This window comes from Cajanus cajan, chromosome 4 (assembly GCF_000230855.2).
Source record: "Cajanus cajan strain Asha chromosome 4, NIPB_CcT2T_4, whole genome shotgun sequence".
NCBI classification, from domain to species: Eukaryota; Viridiplantae; Streptophyta; class Magnoliopsida; order Fabales; family Fabaceae; genus Cajanus; species Cajanus cajan.
In genome coordinates this window covers 56,179,458-56,204,073 of record NC_138520.1, presented here as the reverse complement: position 1 = coordinate 56,204,073, position 24,616 = coordinate 56,179,458, and the positions used below count along the sequence as shown (strand labels likewise).

Genomic DNA, 24,616 nt, shown 5'->3' with positions numbered 1-24,616 from the left:
GAATTGGATAATTATTGTGTTTGAATTATTTTTTATATTTTCAATTACACATTAAAGAATACCATTAAATTTTAAATTAATCAACTCTTACACTACTAGAATTTCTCTTATTACATGCAACTTTTCCTGCGAATTTTTCATAAAAATTTGTAGGAATCGTTGTTCCTGCAAATTTTTCTGCGAAATTTTATTTGCAGGTAATACCTTCGTGGATAATATATTTTTGCGAATTTTAAAATTCGCAGGAAATTTTCCTGCGAAATTTCTTGCGAAAAAAATTTGCAGGAAATTTTCCTGCAAAAAAAAATTCGCAGGAAACTTTCCTGCAAATTTTTTCGCAAGAAATTCTGCAAGAATGTTTTTTACGAAAAAATTAAAAAAAATTATTATAAATTTTATATTTTAAGAATTCATAATCTTTTATTTTCATGTCATCTTTTAAATTCTAAGATTGTAGATTACAATCCTAACACTCAACTATACAATTCAACTTGTAAGGTAAGTGTTATTCCCACTTATATACTCTTTAATTGTTTTATTTTCAATCGATGTGGGACTTGAAGATTTTTTAAAATATTAAACTTATTAATTTAAATATATTTTTTTATTTTTCCTGCGAATTAAAATTTGCAGGAAAATCCGCAGGAAAAGTTACCTGCAAAATTTTTCTACCATTTAGTAAACATTACTTGCAAATTTATTTTTGCAAGAAAATCTGCAAGAAACAAAATAAAATTCTTACAATATTTTTTGCAAATTTTTACCATGAAATTTTTTTTTCCATGATTATTAAAACTGTAGCAAAATTTGTAAGAAATATTTGTAAATTATTTTTTGTAGGAAAATTCGCAAAAAATTTCTGCGAATATTTTTTTGCAGGAAAATTTGCAAAAAAGTTTCTGCAAATATTTTTTTGCAGGAAAATTCGTAAAAACTTTCTACGAATATTTTTTTGCAAGAAAATTTGCAAAAAAATAACACTTTTCTAGTAGTGTTATATATTAAACAAGAATTACTTTTTTGTCGGAAAGTAATTTTAGTGACTTTCCTTTAATAAGAGAGTTTGTTGAGATTATTTCAACAACTTATCTAATTTAAATTTTGTTTATTATAATTATTTATAAATTAAATATTAGTATTTTAAAATCAATTATTAATAAAATAAATAATTTTATACTACAATTAAAATTATATATTTATCATAAATTTACATGACTATTATATGGAAATGTAGGTTGTAATTAAATAGAAGGTATAATTGTGTTTTGGTGACTGTCTACAACTATAATATTAATTAGCATTTGACTTTCAAATTCAGATATTTAAAAGGTTCACGTTACATAGTTTCTTTATATATATATATATTTGGCGAAACTGAGTGACACACAAGCTCGGTGAAAAGTTAGCGTGGATAATGGCTTCTATGCTTCTTGGCTCTTTCTCTTTAGCTTCTTCCCTCACCGCTGGTAAGCCTTCCAAATTCGTCCATTTTATTTCAGCAATATTACTGCAAATTTATGTTGTTTATGCATTTTTCTAAAAAAAAAATTGATGTAAAAAATGCTATATTATTTTATGGCTTCATGGTGTGCATGCTGATAATTTTATTGTTGAGAACCTTGTGATGTGAGAAGAAGCATATAAATGGGTGTATTGAAGGGAAGGGTGTGGGGGTTCAAGCCAGGTTGTGTTGAATCGAGTTTGAATTGAATTGAGTTTGAATGAATCTGTTATTTGATTTAATTAAAGTTTAATAGATTAAATTGAGTCAAGTTTGTGTAATATTTTTTTTTTGAAATTTAGCTTAACTCAACTTGATTGTGAGTGGGTTGGATTGTATTTAATCAATTAAGTGTATATAATTAAATTTATTTAGTCTTATTGCAAATGTAATGTTATCAAGGTATAAAATAAATAATGATAGAAATTAAATTCTAAAATAAGTTTATTTATTTCGCTACATTATTATCAACTCAAACAACTAACATTAATATATATAAAAAATCAAATAAGTATGTTATATTGTTACAATGCTTTTAACCCAAAAACACAAAACTCATTATTGAACAAGATTAACAAAGAGTATTATCCTAAGCAATGATCATCCAAATACTATATTATTATTATTACTATATTATTATATTTATTATATTATTATTATTACTATTATTATTATTATTATTATTATTATTATTATTACTACTACTACTATTACTACTACTTCTACTACTAGTAGCATACAAAAGACACTCCATACTTTCGTGAATTATTTTTTTAAAAAATTATATAATAGTGGGTAGTTATTAAAAATTTTGGCAGTTATAGAATGAAATTTATAAAAAATAGTAATAATAATTTTGTAATTTATAAAAGTTTAGGGTAAAATTGTCCAAAAATATATGAATACCAAATGGAGCAATCCTCTTAAGTAATAGTATAGATTATATATGATTAGATTGGGACACGTGTCAAAAGTACAAAATTCGTAACCTAACATGTATGGTGTCTTATTTCGATTGGGTACAATCTAATTTGAATACTAAAAAACTCGATTCAAAATCATTGAATCAATTTGGATTTGTGAATTACCGTGATCACTTATACCTTTAGAAGGGTGAATACAAAATACATCAAAATTTCTTTTTTTTTTTTTTGTCATTATGTGTGTGTTTGTTGTTGCTTTTGTAAAAAATAATAAATAAAAATAAAATTTGCTCTTAGAATTTATTTTTATTTTATGAAGTATTGATAACTATTTAGTTTATACTTTTTTAAAATGTTATTGATGGCGTATTTTTCCTTATTTTTATTATATTTTTTATTTTATAAAAAAAAATTATAATGTTATATGTAAATATGTATTGTTATTTTATTTTTAGATTCCTTTTTCATTATTAATATTTTTTAGCATGTCAATATATCAAACTAACATTTTTATTTTATTTTTCTATATTCATAGATTGAAAATTAAATTCAAAATTGCATGTAAAAGAAATATTGAGTCTGTTGCACCACATTTGGCAGTGACCCAAGTAGGGGTGGCAAAACGGGCCAGCTCGGCCCATTTTGGCTCAGCCCGCCAATGGCCCGCCCAAAACGAGCTCGGCTGCCAATAGAAAATGGGTTGGGATAGCTAGCTTGCCCCGCCTAAGGACGGGCTAGCAGGTCAGCGGGCCAACCTGCATACCACAAAAAAAAATTATAAAAAATTAAAAAAAAATATATTTTATGTTCAAATAAAAAAAAATTGCTACAAATAAATAAATATAACCATATGAAATTAAAAATGCATACATATTATACATAATATATATTCAACAAAAGCAAATTACAAACTTACAACAAAATCAAATAGAAATTAATCCACTTACATCAAAATCAAAACCAAATTATAAACTTACAAATTACTAATAAACTAAATTTTTGATAGTCCATAAAATAAGTCCAAATACAATTAATCAACTTTAACTTTCTATTTCAAGAACATTAGAAACACCCTTGGAAGAAGTCTCTACTTTTTTGTGTTCATCATCTTCATCTTCATCTTCTACATCAAAATAAGTTAAACATAAAAAATTAAATATAAAAAAAAGTTAAAGTATGCGGGTTGGCGGGTTGTGACGGGTTAGCCCGCTATTTGGCCCTGCGGGTTGGCGGGTTGAAATATTGGGCCTAGCCCGCCAATTTTTGGCAGGCCAACAGGCCGGTCCACGGGTCACAGCCCATTTTGTCATTCCTAAACCCAAGGTACTTACTAGGTTTAAACAAACACAAGGGTTTCGTACACCTCCACCTATAAAGGTCTTAATATTTGTGATTAATTGTTGAAATATTGTTATTACTATTATTTTAGAACTCTAAGAGTCAAAGGATCCTCGAGAGTAAATTTGGTTGAGGTAGTTTTGGTTAGAGCTAAGTTGGCCCAACTTAAGGAAAGATATATAAGATTTTTCTTAAGATATGAATATCATAAGTCCAGTTCTTAAGGAAAGTAAAAAAAAGTTAGTAAGATAAGTTCTAGAGTCATAAAAGATCCTTAATTCCTCTAATTTTTTAAGAACTTTATAAATCTTTTCCTTAGCTAATCAATGACAATAAATCATCATATTCGAAACAAACCCTAATGTGAACCTAAGATCTTTATCGAAAATTATGCTAAAAGGCACATCGTGTAATCTAACAATCTATCTTAAGTAGAGTTCTATCAAACTCTCCAAAGAGTACATAACCTTGATTGGTATAAAGTTAGTAAATTTAGTCAATCTATCCTCTATGAGCCAAATAAAATCAAAACCCTTTACGATTTTAGATAACCCAACCATAAAGTCCATAGATATACTATCAAACTTCCATTCAGGTACACTTAAATGTTGCAACAAACTTGAAGGTATTTGGTATTCTACCTTAGCTTTTTGGCACACAAAACTATTACACATAAACTCATTTATCTCATTTTTTATATTAGGCTACAAAAACATCTTCTTAAGATCATGATACATCTTAATGGTATTAGGGTGAAAACTAAGCTTACTCCTATGATCTTTCTCTAAGATTAACTTCCCAAGCTCAGTATCTTTAAGCACACAAATCCTAACTTTAAACCTTAACACTCTATTCGTTCCAATATTTAGCCTATCTACCAAAAATTGATTAGTCTCCAAACCTTCACTAATTATCTCATTTAATCACTAGTTGCCTTCAACATTCCTAATCTCACATTGTTAGGGTAATTTAACATGTTAAGCTCATATACCTAAAATCAGTTATCAAATCCATCTCTCTAATCATTAAGGATGACATGTGTAAGGATTTTCTACTTAAGACATCAACTACCACATTGGCTTTACTTAGGTGATATCTAAGCTCAAAGTCATAATAACCCTTTAGAAATTTTTAACCACCTTCTCTACTTCATGTTCAACTCTTTTTGATCAAACCAAATACCCTAAGACTCTTGTGATCACTTAATACCCCAGATCTAAAACCATATAGGTAATGACTCCAAAGTTTCAAAATGAAAATTATGGCAACTAACTCAAAATCATATAGAAGGTAGTTTCTCTCATAGGTTTTCAATTGCCCAATAGTAATAGCTACAACTTTACTCTCTTGCGACAACATTTTTTCTATTTGAAAGATAATCAATATTGGCTTGTTTACTTTTATTTTATTTTACCTTTTATAGTAGTTTAACACATTAAAATTATTATTAATTTTATTTTATTTTATTTTTGATTTTGTGAATTGTAACATCCTGAATTTTCTACTAGTATAATGATTATTTATTATTTATTTTATATTTATAGAGATTATTTTCTTATAGCTATTTTATTGGGTTTTATAGAATGTTTTAAAGGTTTTTAATAATTATGACTATTTTAACAATAAATATTTATGAAAATTATTTTGTAATATTTTGATTTTTAGTAGCCCAGAACGGGCCGTTCTCAAATTGGAACGGGCCATTCCAGACTACTAAAATGGCCTAGAAAGATTAGGTTGGAACGGGCCGTTCCAACACATGATTCACTAAGTAAACTTCGAACCCAAAACAGGCCGTTCTGATTCTAGAACGGGCCGTTTCAAATCTGAATATTGGACATGAAGTATGAGTCTAGAACGGGCCGTTCTGAATTTGAAACGGGCCGTTCTGGCGTCTACTGATGCCTATAAATAGAACGCTCTGTCACTCTAAAAGCACATTTTTCACTTTTCACCTCTTTTTCTTCTACACTCTTTGAAGACCAAGGGGGAACCCAAAGGAGGAGACCAACAAGATCCGGTGTTAGTTTCAGCTTCTGTTTATCGAGGTAAAGGGGAAGTGAGAAACCTCGCTTTGAGTGTGAGAATATATGTTGGGTAGTGGGAGTGACCCCCAATCCTATGTTTGTTGTATGCTCATGTATGAGGGGTTTTTCCCAATTATATATGTTTTTCCTATTGCTCTTCTTATATATGTAAATAATTGTATGATTTGAGATCTCTATGGGTTCTTGAGAGAATCCTATGAGAAATAGACAAAATATAAATATTTTCTGTTTTGCTTTCTGATTGCTCTATTCTATTCTTTGTTTAATGTAATGTGTAAATATGTGATTAATTTTGAGAATAAATATGTTTTGATATGATTTAGAGTGCTCTATGGGTTCCTGCAGGAAACCCTATGAGAAATAGAAAAAATATGAATATTTTCTGCTTTGATTTCTAATTGTTCTGTTATATTCCTTGTTTGATGAGATGTACAAATATGTATTTAATTTTACAAATAGACGAGTTTTTATATAAATTAAAGTGCTCTGTGGAGACTATGTGAATATGATGAGATAATGTGATAATGTGATATGATGATGTGATATGATGATGTAATGTGAAATGTGATTGAGACATGAGATATGAATATATGTGGTAATGTGATATGATGATGTGATATGATGATGAAATATGATGATGAGATATGATGATATGATGAGATGATGTGAAAAGTGATAATGAGACATGATGATGTGATATGATAATGAGACATGACAATGTTATATGAGAATGCATAGAGTCTTGATTGTGACACCCTTACTACCCCAACACAAATATCGTAATAATGTAATTAAATTAAGGAAAATAAACTTTCAAAGTTGGTAAAAGGGTTCACATAAGAACCTTCACAAATGTTCTTCAATATCCAAAATAATTGAAAAACGAACATTAGAAAATAAAACATAAGAGTTTACAAATTATTTTTAAATATAATAAATACAACTCCAAATCCATATAAAAATTCCATATCTTAGAATTTTCTGCCCCGATTTCACAATATCAAAGCACACCCACAATTCAAATGTTGGCATCCTAGATGCCATTAAAAGCCGGATCTTCCTCACCTAAAACATCCACAAATTGTACGGTGAGAAAAAAAAACATCTATATATAAAACACATAAGGAAAACGCAACATATCGTCTCATTATAACTCTATACTTAATAAAATATTCATAAACATTTCAACAAATCATAACTCGATCAATCATGCATCATCATCACGTCATAATTCGCAATCACACCAATCATCACAAATCTTGCACTTCACACTATGCCAAGGTCACGTTACCCATTTAACAATCCAAGGTCGTGCTCACCCCTGATATAATAACACTGTGCCAAGGTCACGTTTCTCCTATAACATATCTAGCCCAGGGTCGTGCTCACCCCCGACATGTTATCCAAGGTCACGATACCCACGTAACAATCCAGAGTCGTGCTCACCCCTGATATAACACTGTGTCAAGGTCACGTTACCCCTAACCTAGGGCCGTGCTCACCCATGACATGTTAACCAAGGTCACGATACCCATGTAACAATCCCGGGCCATGCTCACCCCTGATATAACACTATGCCAAGGTCACGTTACCCCTAACCCAGGACCGTGCTCACCCTTGACATGTTATCCAAGGTCACGATACCCATGTAACAATCCAGGGCCGTGCTCACCCCTGGTCATATGTGTGAAGAACCACAATCACATCACATTCACATTCCACACAACATCACATCTCATGTTCACATACTCACATCATAATTAATTGGGCAGTTAAGTCATAACATACATTCGCAACATTATGTTATCAATTAATATAACAATCAATGGAATTACACATTTAATATAATCTTAACATAAACAGTAAAACCCCTAATTCTTCCAAAACTTAACTCACAAGCACTTTTCTACAATTTCATTCTCTCTCCCAAATCATCATTCTTACAAATTAAATATATATTTCTAATCCTCAACACATACAAAATCTAATGGGATCATTAATTCCTAAAACATAAATAATTCAATTTTTCCAAAACCTAACTTACAAGCACTTTTCTATAATTTTATTCTCTCTCCTAGAGCATCATTTTTACAAATTAATCATATATTCGTAGTCCTAAATACATACATAATCACATAAGACAAATAATTCTCCAAACAGAAATAATTATAAAATTACTCATAATCCTAAGGGACTCTTCTTCTACCCAATTCCCTCATGTAACTCTACATATAAATAATCCCCTTTTCCCCCGTACCTTGATATGTAGAAGCTGAACCTACACAAGATCTGGTTGGTCTCCCTCGTTGGTTTCCCCTCGGTCTGAAGTAGAAAGTAAAGGGAAAGAAAAGAGAGTAGAAGAAAAGAAATCAGAAAATGAGAGGTGTGCTTTTTGGGAGTGGCAGAGAGCTCAATTTATAGGCATCAGGCTTTTCCAGAACGGTCCGTTTCAAATTCAGAATGACCCATTCTGGACCCTTAAATCATGAGTGAAATTCACATCCAGAACGACCCGTTCTCAAACTAGAACGGCCCGATCTGGGTTTGCATTAAAAACTCACAACAGTCATATTTTGGAACGGTCCGTTCCAAAACTAGAACGGCCCGTTCTCAACTAAGAATCATAGGCAAATTTAATATCCGATGTGTATTTCTACACTGTGAGCCAGAGTGAGATGTTTCTCATTCCTTTTTCTTTTTGTTGTTTTCCTTTGACCGTTATACAGGTGATTATCAGCATGAGGCTGAGGATGTAGGTGATGAAGCTTAGGCTTTAGAGTTGGGTTTGCTCTGATAGGATATGTGACATCGGGGCATAGATAGAATTAGATTAGGATGTTTATTCACTTATTAAATTATTTTGGAAACTTTAGTTTTATTTCTTTGTAATTTTTGCTGATTTTGTTAAGTTTCAGATGTGGTACTCTCTATCTAAACACGTTTGATATTTTAATTATGAAATGTTATGTTATTCAAATTTTATTATTATGTGTTATGGTATGTGAGGTAGAGGGTGTCACATGAATAGTTCATTATGATTTATTAATGATAATCTACTTTTTAATGTTATTGATGTAGCATTTTATGATATTTTTACAATATTTTAATTTTAAAACAAATATTTTTAATCATGTTGTACATATGTAAATTTGTATTTAAAAAAAATATTTTTACCAATATGGTTATTATTATTTGGTAGGTGAACTTATTAACAAGTTTTAATTTTTGATAGATCAACCCACTACCATCAAGGAATGATTAGGATTTTCAACCCACTTAATCAACTAAGTCAACTTCTCCCGTCTTGTTTGTGTCCACCACAAAAATTAAAAGCATACTTATAATTGCTTGCATTGTTAAAATACTAAAGAGGATTTGAGAGAAAACTAGTATTTTATTTTTGGTCCCATGTTATTAGTGAGAGTATCCTTAGACTTTGTCAGAGTTAGTCTCTCTCTAAACTTTAATTGCAATAAAATTATGTCCTCGACTTCATTTTTTTTTGTTGACAAATCTAAGATTCAAACTCCAAAACCTTGAGGCTTAAAGACTAATCACAAAATTTAGACCAAACTAGCATTTGTTACAATGCTATTAGAGTTTGTTTAGATAATTTTTTTTAAATAAAATAACTTGTAGAAAAAGAAAATAAGAAAGAAAAATGAAACTAGTTTTTGCATACGTCAAAATGTATAAGTTAATTTTTTTTAAAACACTAATATGAAAGAATTTTTAAAGATTAGTTTATCCATAATTTTAATTTATGGAAAAAATTATTTTATTTTTTCTTCTCTTGTAAATGATTATAAAAATACTTATTGGAAAAAGACTCTTAATTAATTGTCTCATACTTGTCAATGTATTGCAGACAAGATTTGTATATATAAATAAGCAATTAGTGATTTTGTTTGTGCTCTTTCCAAGAATATGAACAATAGAAATCATCTATTTGTTATAATAATTTTCTTACTAAATTTTGCTACATATGTTTATTTTTTAATAAACTATTAATTTTGTCCTCCAAATATTGTTCTCTTTTCTAAATGGTTGTTAATATGAAGAAACTATCATTTTAATTCCTAACATAATGTAATTTGGAAAAAAAATTAGAGATCAATTTGAAGACCTTTTTTTCTTCATTTTTTTTAAAATATTTAGGAATTATTTAATATATGATTTCTGACAGTTCTAGAAATACTTAAATATATATATATATATATATATATATATATATATATATATATATATATATTAAAAAAAATTAGTTCAGAAATCATTTGGAAAATAGAATGATACTTCAAGAATGAAATTGATGGTTTACTCTTTATATTTATCCTAAAAGTTAAAAAAAAAAAAAAAATCTCTTTCCAATCTCACTGCTACTAACATTCCACATTTGATATTATAGGTTGTTACGTAACAAAAGCTTCATGGTGTAAAACTCAGAAAATCCATAATGAATATAACATTGAGAGGCGTCAACAACAACATCATATGAAACATCATTATAGATGCATTGAGGTAGGATCCTCAAGTCAAGAATGTGCTAGAAGTTTTGTTGTGAATGCAGGAGAATCATTTGAATCTGAACCTCAAATTGCCAATCCTAAAAGCTTTTGGGGCTCTACCAAAGATTTCTTGTATGCTTTTTACAAATTTAGTAGGCCGCACGCAACGATTTTTACAGTTAAGTCAAACCTTTTTTCTTGCATTAATCTTTTATATAATATTAATCTAATTCTTTTGTATGAACCTATACCTAATTTTAGGGGGAAAAATTAGAACTATTTACTTATTCCGATTTTAGGGAAAAAAAACTGTTACATTCTGAATCTTTTAGAATGATTTACTTAATTAGTTTTCGTGTGTACAGGTACTGAACATAACTTCTGTATCTCTCCTTGCAGTCGAGAAATTATCAGATATTTCTCCAATATTTTTTATTGGTTTGTTGAAGGTGGGGACTCAAATTTGTTGGTTATTTGAAAATGTCCAGCATAAGCCATTTGCCTCTACCTAACATCATTAATTAATATTTGTGAATCATTAATTCTATTTCAGGCCTTGGCAGTTTTCTATCCCATGCACGTATACAAAGTAAGCGTGAATCAGTTGTCTGACTTTGAAATAGACAAGGTATTAAACTTACTAGAAATGAATAACATGCTTATAGTTCATGAATTTTTTTTTTCCTCTTTTGGACTTTTGTATATAGGTATACTTAACTCAGACCAATTTTGAGTTTTGAAGATTAAACTTGGTGCATTTTTATATTGAAATTAGTTCACATTCAAAATTGAGCTTATGCTACTCACTTTTGCTTAATATTTTGAAACCTGTAATTTCTTTTATAAATTTTATTTATTGCTTAATATTTTGAAACCTGTAATAATAAATAAATTTTATTTATTGTTTAATATTTTTAAAATATAAATATGAGTCAATTATAGCACTACCTAAATACAAATCTTCAATTTATCTAATTTGTGTGTTTAGTTTTTGAAATAATATATAAAAAATTAACCATTGGGTCATTAAAGTTTAATATATTAAAAGAGTTATTGAGACAAGTAATTTTTTTTATATTGATATGATTTATTTTGAAAATGTAAATTTCAAAATATTTTTTGTTTAATTTTTGAATACTGTGTAATTTCATTTGAATATTTTATCTAACTTTATGTTAATTAAATCCCAACTTGGTCACCAGACGAACCTTGGGTGGAAAAAAAAATGTTCATGTACAGATAAAATCCGTAATAGATTCGATTTAGATAAACGTTTTGATTTTAGTTTCTATAAAATAAATTCTTTGTTTTTCAACCTCTAAAATTTTGAATGTTGTTTTTGGTCCTTAAAAAAATGAACAAATTTAAATTTTTGATTCCTATAATGTCTTTTGACTTTCATCTTTCTAAAATTTGAAGTCATTATTTTTAAGAGTTAATCACTTATACACTGCTAGTGTAAAGTTTTTTTATACTGGCAACCAATTATATCTTTTAATTGTGTCATGTTACTATAAATACATTTACTTTTAACAGTGACATGACACAATTAAAAGATATAATTGGTTGTCAGTGTAAAAAAACTTTACACCGGTAGTGTATAAGTGATTAACTCTATTTTTAATCCTAAAGTAAATTATAAAGTAGATAAATAACATTTATCTTAAGAATTTATAATCTTTTAGAGGTGTTGCATATATTATTATATTGTTTGGTGGACATGGTTGTTCCTTCCTTAGTTCTCTAGAAGATATTGTCATGTTGTCTAATGTTTCTAATAAGGAAGAGGTTCAGTTGGTTGTTTCCAGTAGGAATGTAGATAGGGCTAGCTGTTGGCCCCGATGGATTTGGAGGCTTTTTCTTCTAGAGATATTGGGATGTTGTTGAAAATGATGTTTTCTTGTTTGTCTATTTGTTTTTTTATGGAGAACTGGATTCTTCCAAATACAAACTCTAATTTGATTACTCTTGTAGCAAATACAAACTCTAATTTGATTACTCTTGCACCAAAAGTCTCAGAAGTGGATACCATTGAGAATTTTAGCCAATTGCCTCAACTAATTTCCAATTTAAGATTATTACCAAAGTATAGTAGATAGATATGCCCTTGTGGCTCCCAATATTATTTTGCCTCTACATAGGGGTTTCATTAAGTAGTGTAGCATTAAGAATTGTGTTTGTGTAGCTTCTAAAGCCATCAACATATAACCTTGTCATTCTTTTGAAGGGAATCTTGTTATTAAATTTGATATTCAGAAGGACTTTGAAACTATAGGATTTTCTTCTTGTAAGAGGGTTGTTCATCAAGGAGATTCACTCTCTCCATTTTTGTTTTCTTTAGCTGAGGATGTGTTGAGGGATAACTTCAATTATTTCAGGGTCTGAGAGGTTCCTTGGATTCTAACCATGTACTTTTTGCTGATGACATTATGTTTTTTTTGTAGTAAAACCAAGCATTTTCTTCTTTCTTTGATGTCTCTTTTTCAAGAATACGGTGAGGCTTTTGGGAAATTTTTTAGTCTCTCCAATGTCATTTTTATTCTGGTCATTTATCTTTAACTTGAGCCACTGCTATTAAAATCTATTCGGGGTTCTCTTCATAGAGCTTTCCCTTTACATATCTTGGGGTTCCTTTGCTTTAGGGTCGTCCCAAGTGTTCACATTTTCTACCTATTGTGGATAAAATCAAGATTAAATTGACCAAGTGAAAAGTTAAATCTACTATTCAGGGGATGCTATTAAGCTTTTTTCATGTTTATTGGTGGTCTATCTCTTTGTTGAAACGAGTAACCAAATGGGTGCGTAATTTTATATGGACATAATGATCAGAAGCTTGTTACTATGGGTTGGAAGAAGATTTGTTTGCCCATCTTTCAGGGTGGTATTTGCATTAAAGATTTTCATTCTATTAATGAAGCATGTATGCTTAAATTAACTTGGGATTTCACTACTTTTGATGGTGATTGTGTTTCCATGTTCCGTCATAGATGCTTTCGCAATGGACAACCTATAATTTCCTACATTCTTTCCTCTATTTGTCTTACAAAAGTTGTTCTTCTCTATCACATGTTGATTACAATTCTATGCTGTAGCTTGGGGATGGTTATTCTATTAATTTTTGGATTGAAAAATGGTTCTCTTAGCCCATTATTGACCTTATTGGCTTTCCTGTTCGTTTTCATTCTAAGCTTCATGCAAGTGTTTTGGATTCTATAGTTATTGATGCCTGATCTCTTCCCTCAATCTTTTCTTAGGATTTTCCAAATGTTGCTCGTTTAATCCAAGATATTGTTATTGCTTTTTTATTAGAAAGAGGACGGTGCAGTTTGGCATCCATATGTTTTAAGTAATCTATCTTTTAGGGATGTTTAGGCCGAGATCCAATATTGTGGCTTAGCATAACCTATGTGGCCTTCTTGCATTCCTCTGCCTCGCTCTTTCTTGGTTTGGTGGCTTTTCTATGGAAAATTTCCTTTTGATGATAACTTAATGAACAATTAATGATTGCATTTTTGTCTAACTTTGTTCTCAGTGTGGGATGGCTTGGGAGACTTTCACTCATCTATTTATAAAGTGCTCTTTTGCGAGGACACTTTGGACTTGGCTTGAAGCCTTGTTAAAGTGCCAATTAAATTTTATATATTTCCCTTTGTTGATCTAGGCTTGTATTTCTGTCAAAGCAAGCAGGTTCAGGATGTCATTGCCTTTTTGACAGTTAATCTACTATGATTCATTTGGAAAAGTCAAAATAAAGCTAGATATAAATGACTCTTTGACCATTCTCTCTGTCCACCATAATATAAAAACAACACAATGTTCAATTCCATGAATGATTTTGATATTCTCCAAGTTTTTCATGTTATTTGTCACCCATCTTGGGCTCCTTGGATTAAAGAAGTAATTTGGCATCCCATTCTTTTGGGTTGATCAAATGAAATACCGATGGAGTTGCTAGGGGCTTTCCTAGTTTGGCTTCGTTTGTGCAAGTATCTTTATAAAAAACCTAGGTTTGTTAATTGGAAGCTTTACCTTACCTCTTGCTAATTCGCACTCTCAATTTGAAATTGTTGTCTGATATTACAACAATAGAGATCATTGCCCAAAAGGGTTGGACCACGATTTGGTTAGAATGTGATTCTCTATTAATGGTTCGTGCTTTCAATTCCATGGTTGGCATCCCCCGGTCCTTCAGAATATAGGTTTGGTCTTCCTAACTATAGATTCTTAGAGTTTTCTTTTTCATGGCCTTCGATTTTGTCCTTCTCATGTTTTTGTTATTTGTTCTCTTTTTATTCTATTTTTATCAATAACACTTTGTTGGATATGTAATTTTTCGGGTGCTAACCTAATTGGGATGTTATAAGTTATAAGAATGATAAATTGATAACTTATATATATAGAGGAGAGATTCACTTACTCTAAGAGTAAATCTAACTAAAATTATTTTACTCAATAACTCATATTTTATATAAAATTTTAATAATCAAACTATTAAATTAAAAAAATTTAATGCATATATTTAATCAACAAAATTTTAATATATTTGAAAATTATTTGGTACACTATTTCATTAATTTAAATCAATGTATAAAATATTTTTATGATTATCCGTTAATTTAAAATACTACATTAAATAAGTCTTAAATAAGAATGTTTTGCAAAAGAAATAAAGTATATCTTAACTAAGTCTTTTAAGCTATTTATAGTAATTACTAAAAAGAAATGGATGTTTTGAGTTGAGTTGAGCATCCTTCGCATGTATTCTTTGTAGAGGTAAACTGGTTGTTGGTTGTTGAGACATTTAATACAATATTTAATATCTTTCAACTCATGAACTTGTTGAGAAAATTAAAATATAAAATTGACATAAAATTACTGATAAATCTTATTACTTAGTATATCAAGCATACCCAAAAAATTCTGCCATGTAATATATATAATAAAAAAACAAGTAACTTTTTTCTTTAATTGTGTACTAATCTATTTGTTGAGGAAATAATATATTTATTTGTGCCACATGTACTAATTGCAGATAAACAAGCCGCATCTTCCACTGGCATCAGGGGAGTTTGCTCGTCGAACTGTTTTCATTATTGGTGCATCAAGTTTGATTTTGGTATTAAATTTATTTTTGTCCTTTCTAGAAACTTTGATGTAATTCATGTTTCATTCTTGATTTTCATTGTTATTAACATAAATTATTTTATACTAATTTTAAGAAATCAATTCGTTATTCTATTGTTGCCCAATCACTTGGCATAAATTTAGACATGCAAATACGAATAATTATTTACATTTATTCCTTTTAAATTCTTTTTAATATCTGAAAATATTGTATGTGAATTTAAAATTTTTCATAAAAAAATATTGTTTCTTTCTCTATGTTTAGGCTTTGGTGATATTACAAGAGTTTCCCTAGCTAGAGATCGCTACAAACTGAGAATTCAAAGCAATTTCATTTAATCATCTTCCTTATTTTTAGAAAAGATATCCCATTTTTTATAGTTGACTAATGTAATGACTATCAAATCATCTAATATCTTTACAGGGAATCTTGTCCCAAAAACATTCCATCAAAATAATAATTTTCTTATTTCAATGTCCTAGAAATTAAACTAGCACAACATGGTTTGAGTGGTGAATATAATAAAATGACAAAGTATGATAGTAATAATTTTAGTTTTATTGTACTTTTTCAAGTTACATATTGTTCAAGATAAGCTTCATTAACAAGGTTTAATAAGGTTTATGATTTTATTCTCCTTATCAGAGTTATGTGCTTGGATGGATTGCAGGCTCACCACCATTAATTTGGATTATTACCTCTCATCTTATTTTTGGAACTGCTTATTCAATGAATGTAAGTTCATTTTGATGGCATTTAAACCTTTTCCCCTTAATATAATTTAAGGCATGATTATTAGGATTCATTATACAATTTGTTCATTTCAATATCAAAAGAGTTACGTTGGGCATTATCAAAGTTAAGGGAACATTATGCAGTAAAATTCTAGTCAAAATACTAGGCAATAAATGTAATAATATAATATTTATTTTTTATCTAAAACAATTTTAAATGTATAAAATCCTAGGATGACTTTACACTGCCTCTATACATAATTTCACAATAAATTAAAACTTAATTAAAGACCTCAAATTTATTGAATTAAATTGTAGTAAAAAAAATAAAAAAGCAACAAATGTACCCTACAAATCTCAAATAACTATAACAATAATCTTTGGACCAGATTTATCAAGTTACAAGACTAAAAGAATCTTTAAAGGTTCCAAGGTTTAAACATATGTCTGGTTCCTCTTCTATTATTTTCTCACTCTATTTACTTTGAAACATGATACAATAAACTAATGAGACAAATGTCTCGGTGAATTTCTTCGGGACACTAATTTAACACATGATATACAAATAGGCATGTTCATATTTTAATCATTAACCATAAGCAATATATATGACGTAAAACATGACATGAGGATATATTTAATAAGGCATTAAAACTTCATTTAAACATCTTTTTTTTTTCTTTTTTTTTTTTTTCTTGTGACAATTTTGAACTCATAATCTCATGGAGTAACTCCCTTATGTTGTCATACAACTTTCCTTTACTGAAAGTTGACATTATCCTTTGAAGTTTAATTAATAACTTAACAAATGTGAGATAAAAATATGAGTACTTACTCTTAGTTTTCATTTTTTGAAGAAAATTGTGTATGTTAGAGGAAGGGTTAAAGAATTCAAACTACGTGACACTAGTTTTCTTTTTCAAATATTTGACTTGAATTTTAACTTTTTGGATTTCTTAGTTTTGAAATGTTATTTGATAATGATTACATTTATTTGTGTTTATGAAATTTCTCAGTTGCCTCTATTAAGATGGAAGAGATCTTCAATACTTACCGCCATGAACTTTGTAATTGATCGAGGAATAATATTTCCCCTTGGATTATTTATTCACATGCAGGTGATATTATCTATAAATTATAGTTGGAATACATAATTGCAATTAACAACAAATCTTTCATCCAAGTTTATTCATGGATTTTTAGGCTTTTGGCTAAAGAGTACTCTCCTCAATTTCGAATATAAACAGAAAACGTTTGTTGATCTCAAATAAAAAAAAATCTCAACTAATTCCACTCTATTTAATGTTGCCATCTCCAAAATATCTTTTCATTTATTTGATATTGTATTTCCAATTATTTTTTTATTCTTAATACCAAGTTCCAAAGGATTTTAGAAAATAGGCTATTTTTTTAAATGATATTATTGAAATTAAATGATGATAACTAATATTCTTAATTAGTTAGTGTGAATTAATTTAGTTTTTTCTTTGCTCATATTCAAAACGAAAGGAAGTATTAGTTTACATAACTTATTTCCTAGAAGATATATCTTAGTATTCTATATAATAGAGCTACCTTGACTACTAAGTCAAATGTTCCTTTTTTTTTCTAATATATATATATATATATATATATATATATATATATATATATATATGTAAAATTAAATGTGCAGACCTATATATTCAAGAGGCCAACTACGTATCCAACATCATTGATCTTTACTATAGTATTCCTGAGCATCTCATCAGTAGTTGTAGCACTTTTCAAGGTAAAAAGAATAAAATCTTATGTTTTCTAAAAATAAGCATGTGTCCATATTGTGAAAGTAAAATATACCTTTTGGGGACTTTCATCAAGGATATACCTGACGTTGAAGGAGATGAAAAGTTTGGCATTCGATCTTTAGCAGTACTTTTGGGTCAAAAACAGGTGTGTTCTTCTCATATAGCATCTTTTAGGATTTAGTTGTGACCTCCTATATCTAGGTTTCCCCTAAATATGTTTATTTTTCAGGTATTCTGGATTTGTGTTTCACTACTTGAAATGACTTATGGAGCTGCCATTTTATTTATGGCAACGACATCCTTTTGCCTCTGGAGCAAACTTATCCTGGTGGTGTTTTAATTACTTTTATAGATTATCCATATTATGGTGTTGGAATATTCTTTGTAGTATCTTACCAATTTCTATAAGTGTCATGTTTAAAGGACTTAAATGTGATTTTGATTAAGTTTATGAAATATTAAGTTCAATTATATAGGTCAATTATCAAAATTTAGAAATTGTCTACTTTTATGCAATTGTCATTTAAAGTCTAAAAGAGTACTCACACACAATATGTAGTGTAATATAATAAGAAAATTGTCAACCTTTGTTGCATATAGTATCTTGCCTTTATATCAATATGGTCATGATAATTGGTGTCAAATTTGTTGTTTGAAGGTGGCATTATATGAGAAAGCTTGAGCAAATCCATAAATTTTCAAATTATATTACATTGTTACATAGATGGATAGTGAATGTGACATGTTTTGGTTATTTCAATAAAATTTAAAATTTATTCTCATTTTCAATGTGTTAGGGTTTGGGACATGCTTTTATGGCATCAATCCTTTGGTATCATGCCAAGTCCGTGGATGTCAAAAACAAAGCAGAAACACAATCCTTTTATATGTTTATTTGGAAGGTAATAATTAACCTTATAAGTTGTTTATCCTTATATATGAGGAATGAATTTTCAAATCTAATATATTTAGCTTGATAAAGAACTTTATATGATAATTCTTGAAAGTGAATAATCATCTCATTACTTTGGCTTTCTATTGAGAATCTATATACATATACATATATATGATGAGAGATTCGTTTACTCTAAAAGTAAGTTTATTTAGACTTACTTTGTTCAATAGCTTATGTTCTACATCAAATTTTAATAATTCAACTGTTGAATTTAAAGTTCTTAATGCATAAATCAAGTTTGCAAATTTTTAAAAAATTTAAAAACTATATGATAATTCGTTTCATTAACTCAAATCAACGTATAAAATGATTTTATGATTATCTGTTAATTTAAATTAATGAATTGAAGTACTAAATCATTTTCATTTTAAAAAAAAAAAATTGGAGACTTGATCTATGTATTAAAAACTTTAAATTTAATAGTTGGATTCTTGAAATTTAACGTAAAATATGAGATATTGAATGAAATAAATGTATGTAAACTTATTCTTGAAGTAAATCAATCCCAATATATATATATATATATATATATATATATATATATATATATATATATATATTAAAATTAACGATAAATGTCACTTCTGTAGTCAATTTTCTTTTTGGTACTTTAGCCACACATTTGTGTGGCCTATTTCTCCTCAGTATGTCATGTTACTACCTTCATCTAAAGTTTTTGGTACAAAAATTAAGAATGTAGTTATTATTTTAAATTTATATAATATATCATTTAAGAATATAATCGAAAAACTATTTAATACACTATTAATATTTTTAAATAACAATCAAAATGGGTCAATTTATTTTTATTAAAATGTTAAACAAAATGGGACCAAGAGAGAGATTCCCCGTCTTATTGAGAAGCAAGATAAAAAGGAAAGATGATAGAATTGCATACTTTATCTTGGTAAATTAAAGTTCTTGGGACACTTAAATTATATTACGTACCCTCCTCTGTAGTTTGAAAATTACATGTTCTTTCTCTAAAAGATGAAAATGTGTACACTTAATTTTGTTTTAATGAAAGTTAATCTATAATGGTGAGTGTTGAGCAACTTTGAATGGGCTTCATAGGGCATTTTCTTTTCTTTAGACTGCCAATGTTATCAATGTACAACTAATTTTGAATATCATATCACTAATAAAATATCCTATTACTGATTTTAGGACTTTATAGAATGAAATATATTGGGTTTGGAACTTCCCTCAAAGTCTTCATCACGTCAAATAAGGTTCTTAAAAAATTGTAGGAGTTCAAAATTGGCTAATGACAATAATAAAAGTTAAGGAGATGGAATAAAAAAAAACTACACTTTAAAGTACTGTTCATATAGAAGTGGATTATTTGTCCATATTAAGAGATAAATAACTTTCATTAGCTATAGTGAAATTTATTTTAGTAGAAAACCAACTCATTTCCTTTGGACATGCTCCACTTGGGTGCTAGACTGATTAAAAGTAAAATATTTGGTGGACATGGAGTGAAGGAAAAGAAGATAGAGGAGTGTGAAAATCTATATCAATTATTACTTTTAGAATTTTGATCATTAAAATAAGAGTTAAGAACCACTGAGATTAACGATTAGGACAAAACCTATAGTCACTTACTGACCTCTTCACAATAGTCATTTAAAAGAAAATATTTTATGGTAAAATTAAGTTAATTTTTAATTTACTTCCTTAATTAGCTTTTGTTAACTATTGATGCTTTGTTTACATTGTTTTCTTCTTCCAGTTATTTTGCGCGGAGTGCTTCATCGTACCTCTAATTAGATAAGTAGCGGTGACATTTTATACTCCCTTTGTCAGATGTCTGACCTATTACTTTAATATTCATGATTGTAAATAAAGAACTATGAATATTGAATCACAGTTTGTTTGTTATTAATTATTGATGTTATAATATCAGAGTTGTGTCAATTTCTCCTTTTTAATAATAAGAGATTAATAAATTTCAATGGCAGGTTGGGTGTGGCCATTGGGATGAGTAGACTCCACTATATAATAAGAGACTAATCACTTATGATATCACGAAACATATCATAAAATTATTTCTTAATATTATAGTTTTCAATATTAAGGAACTTTAATAAAAAATTAAAGAACTATGAATGTTCAATGACAGTTTGTTTGTTATGAATTATTGATGTTAAATTTTTAATTAGATGATGTTGTAATATCAAAGTTAATTGTGTCAATTTCTTGTTTTTAATAATAAGGGATCAATAAATTTCAATGGCAGGTCGGGTGGCCAGTGGGATAAATAGACTCCACTATATAATAAGAGACTAATCACTTATGATATCACCAAACATATCATAAAAATATTTCTTAATATTATATTTTTTCAATATTAACGAACTTTAATATAAAATTTCATGTAAAAAAAATTCGGTTTATTGTATTTAGAAAAACACGTTACTTCTTAAATACTAAAAATCAGTAAGCATAAAAATGATTTTTTTTAAGACTAGATTTTTTTTATTATTAATAGAGTCCTTAATAATGACATGTTTGAGATGTATTCTCATTTCTCTTGATATGTTGTTCTTTTTTTGGTTGGACTAAACATCACTTTCAAGTTTTTTTTTGAAACAACAAAATTCAATTAATTTTATGGCAGACTAGGGGTGCCACAACTCATATTTACAATGCGGTGGATATTTTACTACAAAAAAGATCTTTAACAATATTTAAATAAGGTCTTTAACAATACTTTTTATGAGTTGTGAATAATTGTGCTATTAAAGGGGTCTACCTTTAACAACACACTAAAATTGCTATCGTAGGACATAAATAGATAACGTCTGTAATAAACAAATGTTATTGTACGACTCTTTTAGACAACACTTATTTTACAACGTGTGATCATAAGCCCTTTTTAAATAACACTTGTTTTAAATAAATGTTGTCGTATGACCCATTTAGATAACACTTGTAATAAATAAATGTTGTCATAGAATCCCTTGTTGGTTAGAACTCTTCATTGGTCAGAACCTTCCGTGGATAACCCTTTTTGAGATGTCCGTCCGCTTTTAGAATCAACGGCTGACCCCACAAATCAAAACAAGATTTTTCAACATACTTTGTCCTCACTTGCACACTTTTTGGAAAACTTTCCAGAAGGTCACCTATCTCTAAACTACTCCAAATTAAGTACACTTAATTATGGAGTTCTTATGATATAAGATATCGAAAAGTAGATGTATCTTATTGATATAGGTAGTAAAAATTAATTCTTTTAAGTCATCTTCAACTATACAAATCTTATACTTGTAGAATCTCTGGATAAATAATTCTAATTAACTTTTTTCTAATATATTAAGTTATGGATAACATATGCCTATAACAATAATAATATGTATAAATTTTATTTATTTAGTAATGAAAATTATATATCATTTGACATGAATGAAAATTATAATATATGTTACACCCCGATTTTCATACCTTATATTAATATTATTTTAGAAATTATTTCAGTATGTTAATGTATTAATTTTTGGATTTTCGGTACTATATATTTAAGTCTTCATATGAGCATTATTTTTTTATAAAGCATGATTTGTAATTATTATTTTGATATTTAATGTAATTACTTTAGAGTTTTGATAATATTTAAATAATTATATGAGAATTATTTTATTTATGAGACGTGATTTATAATTATTATTTTAATTAGTGATATATAGGTAACTTTTATGAAATGTATTTTATTAATAATTATGCTTATGTTATTTGATTAAAAGGAAGAGGTATGTTTTAATTATTATATTTTTATGAGAAGGGAAGGGAGGACATAGTAGTCTTTTTTTAATTTTATTATTATTATTATTATTATTTTATTAATTGAAAAAAGGGAGTTAAGGAAAGTTATCAAAAGTTATAGTCATTTTTCACGTATTCACCTTGTGCTCATTTCACTACTAGAAAATTGTCATTTTCATGCAAATTTTCTTGCAAAAAATATTCGCAGAATTTTTTTGCGAATTTTCTTGCAAAAAAAATATTCCTAGAATTTTTTTGCAAATTTATTTGTAAAAAATAATTTACAGATATTTCTTACAAATTTTGCTACAATTTTAATGATCATAGAGATTTTTTTCTATGGTAAAAATTTGCAGAAAATATTTTAAGAATTTTATTTTGTTTCTTGCAGATTTTCTTGCAAAAAAAAATTCACTAGTAATATTTAGTAAATGGTAGAAAATTTTTGGAGAAAACTTTTCTTGCGGATTTTCCTATAAATTTTACCTACTCAAAGCATCGGTCACCAGATTGACTTTACCTAGATAACAACTAAGATTAAAATCCCAGTCCTTAAGAAATTTCAACTATCTCCTTTGGTCAAAAGATATTTAAGGCTCTAACGATTACTAAATACCTCAGCTTAGAATCATATAGGTAGTGTTTCCAAACCTTAGTATAAATATTACAATCGCTAACTTAAAGTCATGGTTAAGGTAATTCCTCTAATGAATTTTTAATTGCTTAGAAACATAAGCTACTACCCTTCCTTCTTGCATCAACACTCCATCAAACTCATCTTAGAAGCATCACTATATACCACATAAGACTTACTAAAATCTGGTAATATTAATACTAGCCAATCTTTCCTTAAGAGTGTGACACCCTTACTACCACCAACACATACATCGTAATAATGTAATTAAATTAAGAAAATAAAATTTTTTAACGTCGGTAAAAGGGTTCACATAAAACTTCATAACTGTTCTTTCTTCAATATCCAAAATAACCGAAAATAAAACTTGGAAGGTAAAATTTAAGAGTTTACAAATTGTTTTCAAAAGACAAGGTATAACTCAAAATACATATAAAAATCTATATCCTACGATTTTCTGCCCCGATGTCACAATATTAGAGCACACCCTCAATTCAACTGTTAGCATCCTAGATGCCACTCAAAGCCGGATCTTCCTCACCTAAAACATCCACAAATTGTACGGTGAGAAAAGAAAGCATCTATATATAAAGCACATAAGGAAAACGCAACATATCGTCTCATTATGAATCTATACTTAATAAAATATTCATAAACATTTCAACATATCACAACTCGATCAATCATACATCATCATCACGTCATAATTCGCAATCACACCAATCATCAAAAATCTTGCACTTCACACTATGCCAAGGTCACGCTACCCATTTAACAATTCAAGGTCATGCTCACCCTAATATAACACTGTGCCAAGGTCACGATTCTCCTGTAGCATATCTAGCCCAGGGTCGTGCTCACACCCGACATGTTATTCAAGGTCACGATACCCACGTAACAATCCAAGGTCGTGCTCACCCCTGATAAAACACTGTGCCAAGGTCACGTTACCCCTAACCCAGGGCCGTGCTCACCCCTGACATGTTAACCAAGGTCACGATACCCATGTAACAATCCTGGGTCGTGCTCACCCCTGGTCATAGGTGTGAATAACCACAATCACATCACAATCCACACAATTCTTACAATTAACACTATGCCAAGGCGACGCCACAACTGACATAAGTGATACATTAATTGTCTCACTCATCCCACACCATGCCAGGGTCACTCCCTTGCTGTAGCATCACTTACCCAAGGGTCGTGCCATCCTTGGTCATTGATGTGAGGAACCACAATCACAATCATAATCACATCCATACAACATCTCATATCTCAATTCCATATCACATACA

General features: G+C 28.8%; 2 protein-coding genes across 4 annotated transcripts in view; one reads left to right on the top strand and one right to left on the bottom strand.

Moving 5' to 3' along the window:
• The first annotated feature begins 1,367 nt into the window (after nt 1–1,367).
• LOC145956855 (naringenin 8-dimethylallyltransferase 1, chloroplastic-like) lies at nt 1,368–20,839 on the top strand. 2 transcript variants are annotated; one of them, XM_083072635.1, is made up of 12 exons: nt 1,368–1,466; nt 10,219–10,496; nt 10,684–10,767; nt 10,872–10,946; nt 15,351–15,434; nt 16,089–16,178; nt 17,194–17,295; nt 17,853–17,948; nt 18,038–18,109; nt 18,194–18,292; nt 18,762–18,866; nt 20,655–20,839. In XM_083072635.1, the coding sequence occupies exons 1-12, from the start codon at nt 1,415–1,417 to the stop codon at nt 20,694–20,696; spliced, it is 1,179 nt and encodes a 392-aa protein (XP_082928761.1). In that variant the 5' UTR covers nt 1,368–1,414; the 3' UTR covers nt 20,697–20,839. The 2 variants fall into 2 exon arrangements, with proteins under 2 accessions (XP_082928761.1, XP_082928762.1); XM_083072636.1 differs by lacking the exon at nt 18,194–18,292.
• Nucleotides 20,840–23,842: 3,003 nt separating this feature from the next.
• LOC109794144 (uncharacterized) overlaps nt 23,843–24,616 on the bottom strand; it is a 28,747-nt gene continuing 27,973 nt past the window's right edge. The window contains exon 6 of one of the 2 annotated variants that reach the window (XR_014433162.1): nt 23,843–23,862. The gene's annotated coding sequence lies outside the window, so the exon portion shown is untranslated. The remainder of the gene's footprint in view (nt 23,863–24,616) is intronic. The other variant, XR_014433163.1, reaches the window with a different exon arrangement.

Coding starts and splice junctions, on each gene's coding strand:
- LOC145956855 (XM_083072635.1), top strand. CDS start 1,415: ATGGCTTCTATGCTTCTTGGCTCTTTCTCTTTAGCTTCTTCCCTCACC. Junction 10,497..10,683: donor CGCACGCAACGATTTTTACA/GTTAAGTCAAAC, acceptor TCGTGTGTACAG/GTACTGAACATAACTTCTGT. Junction 15,435..16,088: donor GTGCATCAAGTTTGATTTTG/GTATTAAATTTA, acceptor TCTCCTTATCAG/AGTTATGTGCTTGGATGGAT.